The 18,753-nt window shown below is 31.9% G+C and overlaps 1 protein-coding gene across 2 annotated transcripts in view; it reads left to right on the top strand.

Moving 5' to 3' along the window:
• camsap1a (calmodulin regulated spectrin-associated protein 1a) overlaps positions 1-16,641 on the top strand; it is a 28,359-nt gene extending 11,718 nt beyond the window's left edge. Inside the window, exons 4-19 of one of the 2 annotated variants that reach the window (XM_051092484.1) lie at positions 2,738-2,899; positions 4,527-4,607; positions 4,867-4,899; positions 6,750-6,891; positions 7,021-7,160; positions 8,807-8,903; positions 9,022-9,193; positions 9,284-9,375; positions 9,481-9,565; positions 10,777-12,724; positions 14,050-14,186; positions 14,279-14,466; positions 14,566-14,665; positions 15,853-15,968; positions 16,095-16,213; positions 16,299-16,641. In XM_051092484.1, the coding sequence (XP_050948441.1) occupies positions 2,738-2,899; positions 4,527-4,607; positions 4,867-4,899; positions 6,750-6,891; positions 7,021-7,160; positions 8,807-8,903; positions 9,022-9,193; positions 9,284-9,375; positions 9,481-9,565; positions 10,777-12,724; positions 14,050-14,186; positions 14,279-14,466; positions 14,566-14,665; positions 15,853-15,968; positions 16,095-16,213; positions 16,299-16,589 (3,903 nt within the window). In that variant the 3' untranslated portion in view covers positions 16,590-16,641. The remainder of the gene's footprint in view (positions 1-2,737; positions 2,900-4,526; positions 4,608-4,866; positions 4,900-6,749; positions 6,892-7,020; positions 7,161-8,806; positions 8,904-9,021; positions 9,194-9,283; positions 9,376-9,480; positions 9,566-10,776; positions 12,725-14,049; positions 14,187-14,278; positions 14,467-14,565; positions 14,666-15,852; positions 15,969-16,094; positions 16,214-16,298) is intronic. The other variant, XM_051092485.1, reaches the window with a different exon arrangement.
• Positions 16,642-18,753: the final 2,112 nt, after the last annotated feature.

Below are 18,753 nucleotides of genomic sequence, written 5' to 3' on the forward strand. Positions count from 1 at the left end.
TAACACATTAAATACATATGCCTATATATAATATATGCCTATATATAATATTAGAATAATATAATTATTATTGTACATTATTATTACGCTGTCATTTTTATGTGATTACATAATTCACAATGATTTATTAGAGGAGTAGTTATTAATATTTATATTTACTCAATCTTAGATTGAGTTTGAAATCTCTGTAGACAAAATAGATGCTTCCTAAAGCAAGGCTGCTAAAAGTGAGCGGTCACTGTTGCGCTCTGTTGTTTATCTGTGTGTGTGATTTGGAGAGGTGTATCTGAGGACAGAACTGAGGCACAGTGTGACCATCTGTTCAAAACCTGCTGGGGTGATGGAGCGCCACGGCCAGACGAGTGTGTGTGTGTGTGTGTGTGTGTGTGTGTTTATAGGCCAGTGGAAACATCCATAGTGTTTCTCTAATGGACCAACACACACCCAAACACACAGTCTCTTTCATTTAGTTTCCATTCGCTGACTTTCATAATGATTATATTTATGAGATGAGCATCATTTACTCTGCAGTTTGTCGTTCTAGCACTAAGAGAGAAAGAAATATGACTTAGTCCATATTAATCAAATGAATCTCTTGAGCAGGGAGGTTTGTTTCCTTCATCTGTGTTTATGTACTTGTGTAGAGTGTGTTTCTGAACTCGTCTCCCATCACCTTCTGCTCTGGTTTCTATTCTTCTGCCGGTTCTCTGACACACACACACAGTTCCTGCAGCGTGACTCAGAGCCGTGTGTGTTTATGAGCGTCAGTGAGACTGCAGCGCTGATGTTCTCCTAATATGGTTCAATCTGTTGAGTCATTCATCTTGTTGGGAGATTCTGTAAACTTCCCTCTATGTTTGGAATGAACTACTACTAATATTACTCACATTACTTGTACTGCTCACAGTAAGTATGCAGTGCACAGTATGCTGGATTCCTGTACAGATCAAATGTGATTCTATGTTTAACTTCTTATTCAGATCACTTCAGTATTATAAATGCTAATTATAAATTGCAACTAATATAAGTTAAACATCCAGAAAAATCAAAGGATGCACCACATTTATTTATTTTAGTCTTGTTTGAGATATTTCATCAGATTGCTAAAACAATGTATAATATTTTTACAGAAAATTTTGTCCAAAGCAAAATATCCATATTATTTGGTGAGATGATAACTGATGCCACTCTGATTTAATATACATGTAATGAGGTTATGTGATGTCAAAGTAAAAAAAATAAATAAAAGGTAAATAAACTATTCATTAATAAACTCTGTATTGTTCATATATTTTTATATAATATAATAAATGTATATTTTTTATATAATGTAATAAACCTTATTACATGATTTAAAATACATGTATACATGTAAAATACATGTATGTGATGTCACAGTAAAATTAATAAAATAAATATTATAATATTTAACAATAAACCATATATTGTTCATATATTTTATATAATATAATAAATTAATATATACATTTTTATGTAATATAATAAACCTCATTACATGTTTTAAAATACATGTAATAAGTAATATATAAATGTAATGTGATGGCAAAGAAAAAAAAAAGGTAAATATTATTATTTAACTATATATTGTTCATATATTTTTATATAATATAATATAATAAATTAATATAGAATAAACTATAATATAATAAACATCATTACATGATTTTAAATGCACATAATGAGGTTGTGATCTCAAAGTAAAAATTTGTTTGAATATTATTATATTTAACCATAAACTTTATATTGTTCATGTGTTTTTATATAATATAATAAACCTCATTACATGATTTAAAATACACGCAATAAGTTTATGTGATGTCACAGTAAAATAAATGGTAAATATTCTAATATTTAACAATAAACTATATATTGTTTATTTATTTTTATACTGTATAATATAATAAATTCATATCTAAATATCAACATTTTTATATAAATTAATTGTTTATATAATAAACCTTATTACATGATTTTAAAATACATGTAATGAGGTTATGTGATGTCACAGTAAAATAAATGGTAAATATAATATTTAACAATAACCTAGATATTGTTCAGATATTTTTATACTGTATAATATAGTAAATTAATATCTAAATATCAACATTTTTATATAATATAATAAACCTCATTACATGATTTAAAATACATGCAATGTATAATATAGTAAATTAATATCTAAATATCAACATTTTTAACAGTTATGTGATGTCACAGTAAAATAAATGGTAAATATAATATTTAACAATAACCTAGATATTGTTCAGATATTTTTATACTGTATAATATAGTAAATTAATATCTAAATATCAACATTTTTATATAATATAATAAACCTCATTACATGATTTAAAATACATGCAATGAGGTTATGTGATGTCACAGTAAAATAAATGGTAAATATAATATTTAACAATAACCTAGATATTGTTCAGATATTTTTATACTGTATAATATAGTAAATTAATATCTAAATATCAACATTTTTATATAATATAATAAACCTCATTACATGATTTAAAATACATGCAATGAGGTTATGTGATGTCACAGTAAAATAAATGGTATTCTTTTAATGCATTCTGCCTTGTTTCAAATACTATGTTTAATAGTATGTACTGTGTAGTATTTTAGTGTTGTGAATACAGGCTTTCCTCATGTTATTTATGCACAGAATGGTGTGTTGAGTTGTATTGTTTTGTGTTTGTGTGTGTAGAGTTCTCATATCCCACTGATTGACGGTCTGATGATGGCATATACGGTGGAGATGATGGCTATAGACCGAGTCGTGGCGAGTGTCAAACGTTTCTCCACCTTCTGCGCCTCTAAAGAGCTTCCCTTTGACATGGAGGATGCCATGCTGTTCTGGATCAACAAGGTCAGCGTTTTATTCCTTTAATGAGGAGATTTGAGTTCAAATGTAATGTTAGTCAAGGTTTCTAACAGCAAACATGTTATTTTTAGTTTTTAGAATTTAGTTTTTCACTGTTGTTTTCATCCTCTCTCTGAGACTTAGAAGTAAACGGGTTATTTTTGTTACCGTACCTTTAAGATGTTTAATGGATTTTTTTTTTTTATAATTAAAGAAACAGAAATGATACTGTACAAACTCTTGTTGAAGGTCATCTAAACAAAACACCCTAAGATAAATAATCAAAGTAACCACACACAAAAGATTTAGAAATGATTTATAAAGATATTTAAGTTTCAAGATTAAAATGGTAAAAATAGCATTATGATTTTTCTTTTTTCAGGATTCTTTGATGAATAGATAGTTCAAATGAACAGAGTTTCTGTGACGTAAACGTCTTTAATGTCCCGTTGATCAATAAACATAAATGAAAAAAAAAAAGAATTAAATTAATTAAAATAAAATGACAAAAAAAAATAAAGAAAGAAAGAAAGAAAAAGAAATGGAAAATGACAAGGAGAATAAATCAGGGTTTTTGTAGTTATATTATAGCGTGAAACTAAAACCTAAAAACTAAAATAAATAAATAAATAAAAATATGAAAATAAAATAAAAATAATTATTTCAGCTAGTTGCCAGTACTTCTTATTTTAAAACTAAACTGAAAAGAAAAACTAAAACCTAAAACTAAAAAAAGTTATTTAAAAATAAACAAAAATATGAAAATAAAATCAAACATTTCAGCTAGTTGTCAACATGTCTTATTTTAACTAAAACTAAAACCTAAAAACAAAAAGTTATTAAAAAAATAAATAAAAATATGAAAATAAAAATATTTTTTTTCAGCTAGTTGCCAACATTTTAACAATTTAATTAAAACAAAACTGAAAAGAAAATATATAGTGTGAAACTGAAACTAAAACCTTAAAACTAAAAAAAGTGTTATTTAAAAAAAATAGACAAAAATATAAAAATAAAATAAAAAAATAATTATTTCAGGTAGTTGCCAAGATTTAAAAAAAAAATTAGACATAAAACAGAAGTGATTAAACGTGTCAAAAACACAAAAAAAATTACTAAACTTTAACTAAAATTAAAATAAAACAAAATATAACAATAAATACTGATTCAAAATGTTAATAAAAAGAGGGAAACTAAACGTCATTAATTAAATCGTCAAAAAAATTCATACTGTTTTAATGAATATTGTTTCACTTTTTTTTTATTACCAGTCAAAACAAACAGATTTGAATAGTTCAGTTGTTAGTGGAGTAAAATTACCAAACTAAATTTTTAGAAAATTCCTTGAATTCCTAGAGAATTCCTTAGACATATTGGAAGTGTTAGTATAGTACCAAATAATATTTTCAATTTAAAGACTGGGCATGTAACTATATGAGAAAGTGACCTTTTTGGTAAGATATTTTTGGGAGGATATGTCACATTATGTCATCAAAATACAGTCATTTTTGCAGTTTGGTTTGAATAAATGATCCAGGTTTTTGAGTATGATTACATAGTCCATCAAACTCTTTTATTACAGGTTGACGTTGGGTCATTCACGTGTGCTAAACTGTGTGTTTGTGTTCTGCAGGTGATTCTGAAGACGAGAGATCTCTCCGAGAAGGAACTCAAGATGAAACAGCCGTTGATGGATTCGCCGTGCCATCAGAAGGTCTGACCAATCACGAGTCTCGAAACCGACCAATAGTAGAGCAGCACCCAGAGCATTAGCATGCAGGCCCGTGTTCTCCTCGTCGATTGGCTGAATCACTCGCTGTGCATTTACTACACAGTTTAACCCTGTTCTCTGATCAGATTGCGTTCACTTAGATCTGATCGTTGTCTTTCCCTCCACCTCTTTCTCTGCTCGACGTTTAACCTTTATGCTCTTCCTGTTTGTCTCTCTCGTTCCGCCCCTTCCTGTCGGATAGTCTCCCTCAAAATGGTACTGGAAGCTCGTGCCTGTAAGTGCCACAGCGCCCCCCTGCGTCCGTCACGTCACGCCACGCCGCGAGAAAAGCGTGACTAGATGTTGTGTGTGTGTGTGTCATTGTGCATCTCATGCGTTCATCCGTCTGTCCATGTTTCTCTCTTTCTCTGTTGTTTTGTTTCTGTGTGTCTCAGCCTGATCTCATGAACGCTTTGGCCCATTGCATGCTGGAGCCGGTGGAATTCTCTCGTGTGGTACAGTACTCATGCTCTCTCACATATGCATACTAGAGATCCCAAACCCAAACCCAGCGCTTTTGTGTTTTAGTAATTACACAAAAAAAAACCTGATACAGATCTGAGTCCTTTCAGGTCTTAAATCAATTAGCAGATGTCTAACACATACGTCACTCTTTCATGCATTCATCTGTCTTTTCATGCATCCACACATCCAATCAATATAAAATTATATATATAATATATATATATATATATATATTTACATTTAATTTAATTTAATTTTTATTTTCATATTTTTGTTTATTTATTTATTTTTTTTGCGTTACTTTCATAAATATATGTTTGTACACACACAATACAAATACTTAATACGTAAATTATTTGTACATCATGGTTGTATTTGTTGTAGTACCTTAAATATATTATTATTTTTAAATTAAATAGTCAAATAAAATAACGTAATTAAATAATAAAATAATTCTATTTTATTATATATTTACTGTATATAAACTAAAACTGAAAGTATTAATAATTGTATTTTTTTATTAAAATAAATCTGAAATAAGACAAAATATAAATGTTGAATATGAAGTACTAAAATAAAAAAAACTGACATAAAAATAAAATATAGCTGAAAAGAAATGTAAAAAAGCAGTAAATATGGCAAAATCACATACCAAAATTTACTCAGATTTAAAAATGCTTATTCAAAATGTTAATAAATACTATAGTAGTATATAATTAAATAAATATTTCATTCTTTCATGCATCCTCACATCCAATCATTCTAAATTTATATATTATAGAAACTTTTTGTTTTATTTTAAGATTTTCCTATGTACTAATCATACTAATTTTACTTGTACATACACATATATATTTACATTTACTCCTAGTATCATTAAGATACTATTATAATTAATTATTTTTATATTTTTCATTTTAATTTGAGTATTTTTGTTTAGTATTTTGTCATTTTTAGCTGTTTTTATTTTATATTTGTAAGTAGCTTTTATTCATTTTTATTTCAGTTTGTTATTTTAGCACATCAAGTTAAACTAAATTAAAATGTGAAATGTTGCCATAACTAGCTCAAATAATTTTTTAATTAATTTAATTTAATTTAAGGTTTATTTTATTTCAGGTAACGAAAATGTCTTGTATGGTTTTAGTTTTTTTTCAGTTTTAGTTAACCACACACACAAAATATTAACCATATTTTGAGATAAATTTGTTAATGCACAAAAAGCCACACCTCACACATTACATTCCACACGTATGGAGTCATTTTGCATGAAAATATAACATTTTTATTTGTTCCGCGCAAAATGAAAATTCTGTCATCATATCGTAAGCATGCAAAAATGATTAAGGGCTTGGGCAGAAGGCAAGATTTTAAATTAATAATCACAAAAACAAAGTTTCTCACAGATATGATGTGTCTCGTGAAGACTTGAAATGTCATGATTACCCTGTATGAAAAAAAGAGAACCAAAACATGTTTTCGGAGTGATATAAGGGTGATTAAATGATGACAGGATTTTCATTTTTGAGTGAACTGTCATATTTAAAGTGAGAGTGCGAGAGACTGCATGTGTCTGATCTGTGTTAGATGCTTTATAAGTCTCTGCCTGCTCTCTCTCAGGTACGGTACCGTAGAGAACACCTGTCCGGCCGGCCGTTCCCACACCTGGCTGTGATGGAGGACCTGATGAAGGATGTTTGTGATGGAGCGGCTCTTCTAGCGGTCATTCACTTCTACTGCCCCGAATACATGAGGCTAGATGGTATATACTGTACACACACAATGAGCACAATAATCATGACAGTTTATACTTATGTAAATTGTTGCAATCAGTTCAACTCTTTGTTACTTTGTAACAATATAAATGTCTTTTCGGTTCTTTTTCTGTTAGATATTTGTCTGAAGGAGGTGCCGTCTCTGTCGGACAGTGTGTATAACATCCATCTGCTGCGGGAGTTTTCTAATGAATACCTGAACAGGTGTTTTTACCTGCACACTGAAGATCTGCTCTACGGCCCACCGGTGCTGAAGGTCCGGAAATAGATTTCATTCAGTAATGCAAAGTATAGATTAAAATAATAAGGCAGCACTGCATGCATTATTCAGCTAAAACAGTCCCAGAATGCATTGCTTCAAGCTCAGTGAAAACACTTTTACACTTTTAAACTGACATGCTTAAAAATAAAGTAAAAATAATAATTAAAAAAAAAGGTATTTGTACATAATGGTCATATTTGTTATACTGCTTTAAATATATGCATATTTATAATTAAATAAAGTCAAATAAAAAATTAAATAATAAAATAATTCTATATCAGTATATGTTTACTGTATATGAACTAAAACAAAGTATTAATAATCATTTTTAATTGAAATAAAGCTGAAATAAAATAAAATACAAAACTGAATTTGAAGTAATAAAATTACTAATATAAAAAATGTTATATAGTAATAAATACTAATAAATAAAGTCAAATAGAAATATAAAATAATAATAATAAAATGGCAAAAGCACATGCTAAAATTATACGATTTAAACTAAAACAAAAGCTGAAAATAATTAATTTTAATAAATACTATAATAGTGTATAAATAAATAAAAATAAAATAAATTGTTAATCTAATTAAGCAAATTAAATTGTAAAGTACTTGTACATTGTATTTGTTTGTATACTGTCTTTAATATATGCATATTTTAATTAAATAATGTCAAATAAAATAAAATAATAAAAGAATATTTAATATTTAGTATATATTGACTGTATATGAACTAAAAAGTATTGATAATTATTTTTAATTGAAATAAAGCTTAAATAAAATATAAATATTGAATTTGAAGTAATAAAATTACTAATATAATGTATACTAATAAATACTAATAAATAAATTAAAGTCAAATAGAAATATAAAAATAATAATAAAATAGCAAAAGCACATACTAAAATTACTAAGATTTGAACAAAAACTGAATTCAGTATTAATAAATACTTTAATAGTATATAGATAAATAAAAATAAAATAAATTGTTAATCTAATTAATCAAATTAAGTCGTAAAGTACATCATGGTCATATTTGTTGTACTCCCTTTAACATGCATATTTTAATTAAATAAAGTCAAATAAAATAAAACTTAATTAAATAATAAGATAATTATATTTTAGTGCATATTTACTGTATGTAAGCTAAAACTAAAAGTATTAATGATCGTTTTTTAATTGAAATAAAGCTGAAATAAAATAAAATACAAATATTGAATTTGAAGTACTAAAATTACTAATATAATAAATTGTATAAACTAATAAATACTAATAAAGAGTCAAATAGAAATATAAAAATAATAATAAAATGGCAAAAGCACATACTAAAATTACTAGCATTTAAACAAAAACTGAAAATAAATAAATGCTTATTTAAAATATTAAGAAATACTAAAAAGTAAAAATACAATAAATTGTTAATCTAATTAATCAAATTAAAGTATTTGTAAATCATGGTCGTATTTATTGTACTGCCATTAATATATGCAGATATTAATTAAAATCAAATAAAATAGAATTTAATTAAATACTACTAAAATTCTGTTTTAGCATACACTTACTCTATTATAGTAAAAATGTGTAATTACCTTTGAGAAATTCTCTGCATTACAGTCTTTGACTTGTTCTTGTTCTTCCAGCATAACGTGATGGTTTTCATTGCTGAGCTCTTCTGGTGGTTTGAAGTAGTGAAGCCGGACTTCGTAAAGCCAAGAGACCTTCAAGAAATTAAAGATGGTAAGAACCGTGTCTTAAAAGCTCAGTGCTTTTCTGATGAACACTTTGTTTCATCTCATGATTCATTGACTCTTTTATTACTATTCTGTGCTGTGATTGACAACCCATTGCTCCAAAGTGACAGTGAGAGCGTCTCTTCAGCCAAAGAGTTCCCGCCCCCATGTGCCCATATCCAATGCCACCAAGCGAAGCTTCTTAACTCCCTCCCCTTCAGCCGACTCACTGGCGACAGCTGCCACTCCTGACGGCTGTATGCGCTATTACTTGCACCCCGAGGAGTCCTTGTCTGTGTAAGTCTGTTTGACCTACCTAATCTGTTGCATATTGCAGTATGTGTTTTACGGTTGTTTTTTAAAGCCGATATTTCATTTTTGTTTCAGAGCAAACAGAAGCCCCTCCCACAGCCCCTCCCACCCGCTCCTCCCACTGCGGCAGAGACAGCAGAAGCCCACTCAGGGGGAGGAGAATTCAGGTAATCAAACTTTCAGCACAATATTGCATTTAAATCAATGAAATTGATTAAATTGATCAGTTGGTACTCTTTTATCTTTTATCTGTTTTGTCATTCTGTGTGCAGAGCTCAGGAACAGGTCAAACTCTTTGTCCCGTATGGATGGACTCATGCTTGGAGCACAGTTTGCCTGGACAGAACGGAAACAAAGGTTAGGGTCAGGACAAATGTTTTATATTGTGTTTTATATATATTTAGCTTTATTTCAAAATATTTTAAAATATTTTATATAGTGCTGTCAAATCGATTCATCGCAATTAATTGGATCCAGAATAAAAGTTGGTGTATACATAACAAATGTGTGTGTGCTGTGTATTTTTATATGCATTTATAAATGTACACACATTTAAGAATATATATTTAAGAAATAAATGTAAAATATATTTATATCTATATATATAATATAAATCATATACAAATACGAATACATATATACTTGTAAATATTTATTAAATAAATGTTAATAAATACAACCTTTTATTTTGGATGCGATTTTCGTGATTAATCTATTTGACAGCACTAATTTTATAAAACAAAAACAAATTTAAATAAAATTAAATTAAAGCCAAATGCAAATATTACAAAGGTTAGGGATTATTATTATTATTATTATTATTAATTATTGTTGTTGTTTAACTGGGCTTTATTTCTGACTTTTACAGATTTTGTAATATTTATTCTAATATTTAGCTTTATTTCAAAATATGTCTTTGAATTAAATTAAATATTAGATGAAAAAACTTATTAAATATATTTTTAAAAATTATATTTCAGATTTTTTTTTGTAACATTTATTAGAATATTTAGCTTTATTTTAAATAATTAAATTAAATTAAATATTAGATTAAAATATTTGAAAATACTTGTTCTGGTAACAATAATTAATAAGTTGAAGATAAGGTACTAAAATTACAAAAAAAATAAAAATTTAAAAATGTAAATTAAAGACAAATAGAAATATATAAAAAAAATAATAAAAATGTCAAAAGCACATAAAAATTACTAAAACTGAAACGAAAATTTACAAATAAATGCAAATTACAAAGAAATTTTATAAGTGTACATAAATAATTAACTAGGCGTTTGTAGACTCACCAAAATATATCATGCTGTGAGTAATTTTGTGAAATAGTAATGGTAAAAAAAGGAAAAAAAATCAGTTGTTAATGTAAATTGCTGAAAGTGTTCTGTGTGCTAAAGTCTATCTTTTATTTTTTTTTCTTATATACTTCATCTCATGTGATTATTTTCTTCTATTGTTTAGAAATTGCAAAATCTCTAGTTTTACTAATCTCTGCCATTTCACAATTTATACAGCCTTGTCATGGAAATCACAAATCTCTGTCTCTCTTGTTTCCTCAGGCCCATCTCTCAGATGGAAATGGATTGGGAGCGCGTATGTGGCGATAACATCAGCTTGGCTCGATCCATCAGCAAGGACAGTTTAGCTTCCAACGTCATCTCCATCACTCCACGACACCGCGTCAACGGCCAACCCCTCCCCCAGACACGTCACTATGACAACCAGGAGGAAGAGGAGGAGCTTCTGGCTGTGATTAACCCAGAGGGCGCATCTGCACCCAGAGACGCCCAACCCGAGAGTTTCTTCTTGGAACCGCTGCAACCAGCGGTTCTACGACCAAATAAGGAGAAAACGGGCGTGAGTAAGTGGGAGGAGAGTGGAGAGGGGCGGAGTCAAGGACGCCGGGGGGCGTACACGCCCACAGAATGCACTCTCAACCGGACGTTTACTCCGATCAGTAGCGTAGAGCAAGCAAGCTCTCGAGCGCAATCTCCCGGAAGCTTCTTCTTGCATGACGACGCAGAATGCGTGCGGGACAGTCCGCTAGGAGGTTGGGAAGACATCGTGTCGGATTCGGAGTTTGACGAAGATGATGAAATAGAGGTTCAGGAGCAAGAGCTTTCCAAAGAGGAGAGGAAATGCATTGGGCTCGGAGAGGAAGAGGAGTCTGCGAAGCTGCGCGAGGATGTTTGCTTGCGCGAACGGGACGATAAAGAAGGCGCAAGTGGGAGGGCAAGTCCTTGCCCCAGCGTGCTATCGCAGGCTAGCAGCACGTCAACCGGTACTGGCCGCATGACGAGTTTCGCCGAACGCCGTAGACATAGAGTCGGATTCCCCGATGGTTGCTACAGCACCGGAAGCTCGCAAACAACCACTCCCGATGGATCCGAAAGCGTGCAATTTCCTTCGGACGCGAGTCCGGGAACCCCAGGTGGCCGACCTGGTCTCGCTTCTGAACTCGTGCACCTTCGCATGCAGCTGGAGGAGAAACGGCGTGCTATTGAGATGCAGAAAAAGAAAATGGAGAACCTTTCGGCACGCCAACGACAGCAGCTGGGAAAAGCAGCGTTTTTGCATGTGGTTAAAAAGGGGAGGAGCGACACACTGCCACACCCACTCAAAACGGAAATTGCGTTTAAACAGAAACCGCTTGCGAAGGACGACTCGTGCGTCGAGGTTCTGAAAGCCCAAGGAAAAGACACGGAGTGTAAAGAAACACCGGTAGACGAGGATAAGGACAATCGTTTGAGTGTAACAGCAGGGGGCGGGGCTTCGGACGACGTGGGCGGAGAACCAGATCTCAGTGAACATAGCCGCTCCATCGAGCTCCTGAACGAAGCCATCGGAGCGATACAGCAGCAAATGATGCAACTGTCTCTTCAGCAGGATTTGCTTATGAAACAAACCATCCAATCTCCACAGGAAGCCAAACCGAGCACTGTGCCGCCCTCAAATGAACAACCCCCCGAGATGAAGTCTCGCCTCTCCGTGCAGTTCACCGAAACCCTTTCCACCGCGACCAAACGTCCTCCCAGGCTCAGCTCGAGTCGTACGCCTCGGACCAAACCTAGCGAGCTCAAACTGAGCAAAGATGCAAACAGTCGTCCGGCGGCGAAAGCAAGCACTCCGACACCGGGCGGCAGGACCCCCCGGGCTGAGAATGATGAAGAGGGTGGGGCTAAAGAGGGTGGGCGGGGCTTGAAAGGAATTATTCGCAATACTACGTTTAGACTGCAAGATTCTGCAAACCGACGCGCTGACAGTCTCGAGTCGCCCGAAACCGAACTACCCACGGTGGAAACGTCGCCTGACGATACGACCCGGGAGCGGAGCGAGTCCGGCGGCTCTGGAAAAGAGAACGTTCCGGTTCCGGTTCCAGTTCTGTCTGAGGAAAACCGAACGAAAGCACAGCTGATTGAAGTGGACTTATCTGAGCTGTCTGAACCGACGGAAGCTAGCACAGAACCTGATGGAGAACAGAAATCCGGATTGGGCTTCTTCTTTAAGGTACCAGAGCATTTTTGTAGATGATGATGACAGTCAGGGCTGTCATACAATTAATCGTGATTTATTGTATCCAAAATAAAAGTTTGTGTTTATATATATGTGTGTATTGTGTTTGTGAATTATGTATATAAATACACACACGCATGTATGTATTTAAGAAAAATATTATATTTGTATAGAAAATATTTATATTTATATATAATCTAAATTATATATATATATATATATATATATATATACACATATATATTATTTATTATTTATTTATATAATATTTCTATTTATATATAATCTAAATTATATATATATATATATATATATATATATATACACACAGATATAAATATTTTTAAAATACATACATGTATGTGGTGTTTGTATATATACATAATAAATATACACAAATATATATATTAATATACACAGTACATATATGTGTCTACCAACTTTTATTTTGTAGATGTGATTAACTGCGATTTTTAAAAAATCTATTATTATAATATGGTTCTATTGATCTATTTGTTATATTGCTTTGTTAAAAATTGTTTTATTATTATTTTTATTATTATATATATTTTTTAAATCTATTATTAAAATATAATTGAACTATAATTGTTATATTGCACAATAAAATTATTCTAGTGATACTATATTATAAATCAGATCTAATAAGAGTGGGTTAATGTGATTTATTATTATTATTTGAAAGTTTTTAAATCTGTTATTGTAATTTATGATTTATTGTTGTGTTGCATTATAAAATATATTATAATTATTATTTAGAAATGTTGTTTAATGTGATTTATTTATATTCAGTTTATTTGGTTATTTGTGTTTTTTTTTGTTGTTTATTAATTTTTATTAAGAAATACAACTTTTGTTATTTATTGATGAACATTGATGTCTTTTACCATTTGGCCATTGCTAGAATTTCATAAAGGCCATAAGAATGTGAAAAGGTACCAGTGATCAATAATAAAATGAATGTTTTTAAATAAAAAAAAAAATGCAGAATGAAAATCTGGAATCTGAGGGTGCAAAAAAATCTAAATATTGAGAAAATCACCTTTAATGTTGTCCAAAGTAAGTTCTTAGCAATGCATTTTACTAATCAGAAATTAAGTTTTGGTATATTTACGGTAGGAAATTTACAAAATATCTTAACGGAACATGATCTTTTACTTAATATGCTAATGATTTTTGGCGTAAAAGAAAAATCGATAATTTTTGGCTATTGCTACAAGTATATCAGTGCTACTAAAGACAGGTTTTGTGGTGCAGGGTCACATTTAAAATTAAGACCAGTGTCTTTTTTGTGTATGTAGGATGATCAGAAAGCAGAGGATGAGCTGGCTAAGAAGAGGGCGGCGTTCCTCCTCAAACAGCAGCGTAAGGCCGAAGAGGCGCGAATACGTAAGCAGCAGCTGGAGGCGGAATCAGAGCTCAAACGAGATGAAGCCAGGTATCAGTCACGGTCGATTCATTGTGTCTTTGTGTAAATAAATACTGTAGAAGGGCTGCAGCAGATGCAATTTATGTATTTGTTCATGTCAGACGAAAAGCTGAGGAAGAGCGTGTGCGTAAAGAGGAAGAGAAGGCTCGGAGGGAGCTGATCAAACAGGAGTATCTGCGCAGGAAGCAGCAAGAACTTCTAGAGGAGCAGGGTGTGACCAAACCACGCCCGCGTAACAGGAGGCCACGCCCTAAATCGCTGCATCGCGCTGAATCTTCCTGTTCTGCTCGTAAGATTTTCTTTTAATGCATCCTATTTCTGACTTGACATGCATTCATTTGTGCACATGCTACATTTGTTTTTAATGTCACTCTTTCTCTTTTTCCAGCGGTTAGTCTCTGTTCTGCTCGCTCCGGATCATCTCTCTCATTGGCGTCTGCTGCTACTGAAGGTGACAGCGTGGCGTCAGGAGGGGCCAGTTCACACAGGTGAGCAGGAACAGAGCATTGTCAGTGTGAAGAAAACTTTTATGGACTGATTTATGCAAAAATGTTGGTTTTGTTGTCCTCTGCTTACCCTCATATCACTCAAAAACCTGTCATTCCTTTTAAAACATCCTGTTTTAAACTGAGATTGCATTTTTAATAGTTTTTTTTTTCATTATATTTTTTTTTTTTTTTTTTTTTTTTTTTTTTTTTTTCAATTTATTTATGTGAGTTGACGGATATTGACAAGCTATTTCAGAGCTACTTCATTTTAATTTATTTCTAATTAAATAATTTATTTTCAAATAATAATATTCTTGTTTTTATGTATTTTTATTTTCTGTATTAAATTTTTTCTTATTTTTTCTTAATTTATTTTAAATTAATTTACATATTTTCATTCATATGTATTTTTTAATGTATGCATTTTTGTTTATATTTATTTATTTATTTTTTCCTCACACTGTGAGTTGATGGATATTGACTAGCTAGCTTTAATTAATTTTTTGATGTATGTTTATTTATTTTTTATTCATTTAAGTATTTTCATTCATGTGTGTATATATTTTTTTAATTCATGCATTTTAGTTTATATTTATTGTCACACCACACTATGAGCTGACGGATATTGACTAGCTGTTTCAGAGCTACTTCATTTTAATTTATTCTAATTCATTTATTTATTTTTAAATAATTTTCTTATTTTTAATGTATTTTTTTCTGTAATTTCTGTATTTTTATTTATTTTTAATTCATTTATGTGTTTTCATTCATATATTCATATATATTAATTCACTTATGTATTTTCTTTCATATATATATATATATTTTTTTTTTAATTTATGCATTTTAATTTATATTTATTTATCTTGTCACATCACTGTCAGTTGACGGATATCGACTAGCTATTTCAGAGCTACTTCATTGTAATTTATTTCTAATTAATTTATTTTTAAAAAATAATTTTCTTATTTTGAATGTATGTGTTTTTATTTATTTATTTTTAATTAATTTATGTATTTTAATTCATATACTTTTATTTATTTTATGAAATATTTTGTTTAATGAATTGTCATTTTGAATATTAATGAATACATTTATGTATTAACCACCAGCTTATTGCATTATTGGTCACATGCAGTGTAGACGAGTGTGATATTGTTGGATATAATTTCCCGAAAATTTTCTAGGGGGGAATCGGTGGAATCTTTCCCCATACTGAGCCGAAATGCGAGCAGGAACATGGAACGAGACTGGGACAATGGCTCAACAGCCTCATCCATCACATCTGTAGCAGAATACAGTGGTGAGAGACATTTTACAGCTCTTTTTGAATGCATTTAAAGTAATACCAAATTATTTATTTGTTCGCCCAAAATAACAAAGCATTTCAGCATCATTGGCTCAGCGTTTCTGCCCTTTCTGTCCTCAGGGCCCAGATTATTTAAGGAGCCTAGTGCGAAGTCCAACAAACCGATCATCCAGAATGCCATCGCTCACTGCTGCCTCGCAGGAAAAGTCAACGAAGCCCAGAAGAACGCCATTCTGGAGGTGAGTCCGGTTTCTATCAACATGCTTTAGTATATAAAAAAACATTATATATATTGTATAACTATTTGTTGGCGTAATTCTACAGGAAATCGAGCGGTGCGAATCCAACCACCTGATAATCCTTTTCCGCGACGGTGGGTGTCAGTTCAGGGCGCTGTACGTATATTCCCCCGAAACCGAGGAGATCGTCAAGCTCAAAGGCACGGGGCCGCGCGCCATCAGCCGCAAAATGATCGACAGACTCTACAAATACAGCTCTGACCGCAAGCAGTTCACCGTCATCCCCGCCAAGTCCGTCTCGGTCAGCGTAGACGCTCTCACCATCCACAGCCACCTGTGGCAGGCCAAGCGGCCAAGCACGTCAAAGAGAAAATGATCTCGCTTCCTGCTGGCTCGTCGGAACGATCCACTGCTTTCTGATTGGCTCACAGTCTCTTAAACTGCCGTTTTGCTAATGAGCAGGCCTCCTAATATCCTATTGGTCCATTCCTATTGGACTTCTGCTTTCCTATTGGCTCACCAGCTGCCGCGCTGAGGAAGTCCGAAGTGGGTGAAGCTTGATGTTTGATTGACAGAGTTAATGAATGTGTTTTAGGATTACGTCATCGTTCAGTGTTGTTGTTTTTTTTAGGCAGGAATCTGCATGTGACACTTTTCTGTTTGATTTTACCATAGTATTAATTTAAACACAAACAAAAGACGACTCTTCCACTACTTGAACTATGAATTACGGGCACGTGCGAATGTGTGTGTACGAGCGCGTCCGGTTTTTTGCATTTCTCATACCTCTCCATATGCTGCTGTTCATACGTGACACTCACTTTAGCGGTGCAATGCAATGAACACGTGACAAGGGATCTGAGTGTGTGTGTGTGTGTGTGTGTGTGTAGATGTTGACCCTCTTCATGGTTTTAAAATGTTTTATCATGAAGTGCTTCTGTATTATCCATCTTTCCTTTTCTTCATGTATTCACGCTGGCTGCTGACAGTATTAATGTACTTTTAATTCGTCACTAAAAAACCAGATTGTCATTGAAACACATTGCCACTGATTGTGTGTGTGTGTGTATGTGTGTGTGTTCAGTAAAGAATGTATGCACTCCAGGGACTCCTGTGAGCAGGGCTTTCTGTTGTATATGTTTGGATTGTACAAAACTTTGCTTTAACTTTTCTTTATTAGCCTATTATTTACCATATATTTATTTTAAAGAAGAACACTGAAATTTAATAAATTATACAACCAAAATAATGTCTTGCATATTTTTTGGGGGCCTCAAACTGATCAAGATCGTAAGTTTTCGGTCTATCTGTCAATGCAAGCAACAATTTGACTGTTTTTTCCTCTATTTCGTTGACGAAAATAATTATTTATATATATTATTTATTTTTTCTATTTATTTATGTGAGTTCACGGATATCGACAAGCTATTTCAGAACTACTTCATTTTAATTTATTTCTAATTAATTAATTTTTTATGTATTTTTATTTTCTGTATTTAAAAATTCTTATTTTTAATTAATTTATTTTAAATTAATTGACATAATTTCAAAACTTTGCTTTAACTTTTCTTTATTAGCCTATTATTTACCATATATTTACTTTAAAGAAGAACACTGAAATTTAATAAATTATACAACCAAAATAATGTCTTGCAAAATTTTGGGGGGCGGCAAACTGATCAAGATTGTACTTTTTGGTCTATTTTGTCAATGCAAGCAACATTTTGACTCTTTTTTCCACTATTTCGTCGACCAAACAAAGCAGAACAGTTGTGAATCCCAGCAAGAGTGTTTTTTAACGAATCATTTGAGTCAGTGATTCAATAATCGATTCACAAAGCAGTTATTTTGCTTCGTTCATTAATGAATCAGTCTTTTCGAACGAATCGGTTGAATGACTGATTCTATGATTCACTTATTAAAAATATCACCATCTACAGGATATACATTATGGTAAGTTGGATTTTAATACTATTTCGTTTGATTGCCAAATTCCGTATAGTATAACTTTAGTTTTAATTAATTAAAGGAGTTATAGACCGTATGTAACTTCATTATAGGAAGGGTGCGGTAAACTTAGCTACCTGTTTTAATTAATTAATTGTCATATCCGATGTTTTAATGACAAGAAAAGAGCTCACGATCAAAAACCCTGCTGATATTCAGTCGCGCCTGAGTTAAAACAACACTTACAGCGCAAAATATATGCCAATATTAGACCATTCTTACCTGTAAACGAACACCAAAGAATAAGAAAGCATCGATTCACTAAACAGGCAGTACGTTTTGAGGATTTTCTAAATAAATCCGTTTTATTCGGCTCCTAAAGTTACACAAGCTACAAGCTATCACCATAAAGCGGCTACGCAGAAGCCCCGCCCACAATGCAAAATCAATCAACAACGGCCGTCTCCTAGCAACTTTGGAATGTCCGTTGACTTGTGGCGGGACCGTAAAAAAACCCAATTTGATAATTCTGATTAATCACTCGCGGTTCGTTGCTCGTTGTATTGTTTTCTCTTTACATAACTTGCAGCTAA

Source organism: Labeo rohita, chromosome 21 (assembly GCF_022985175.1).
Source record: "Labeo rohita strain BAU-BD-2019 chromosome 21, IGBB_LRoh.1.0, whole genome shotgun sequence".
NCBI classification, from domain to species: Eukaryota; Metazoa; Chordata; class Actinopteri; order Cypriniformes; family Cyprinidae; genus Labeo; species Labeo rohita.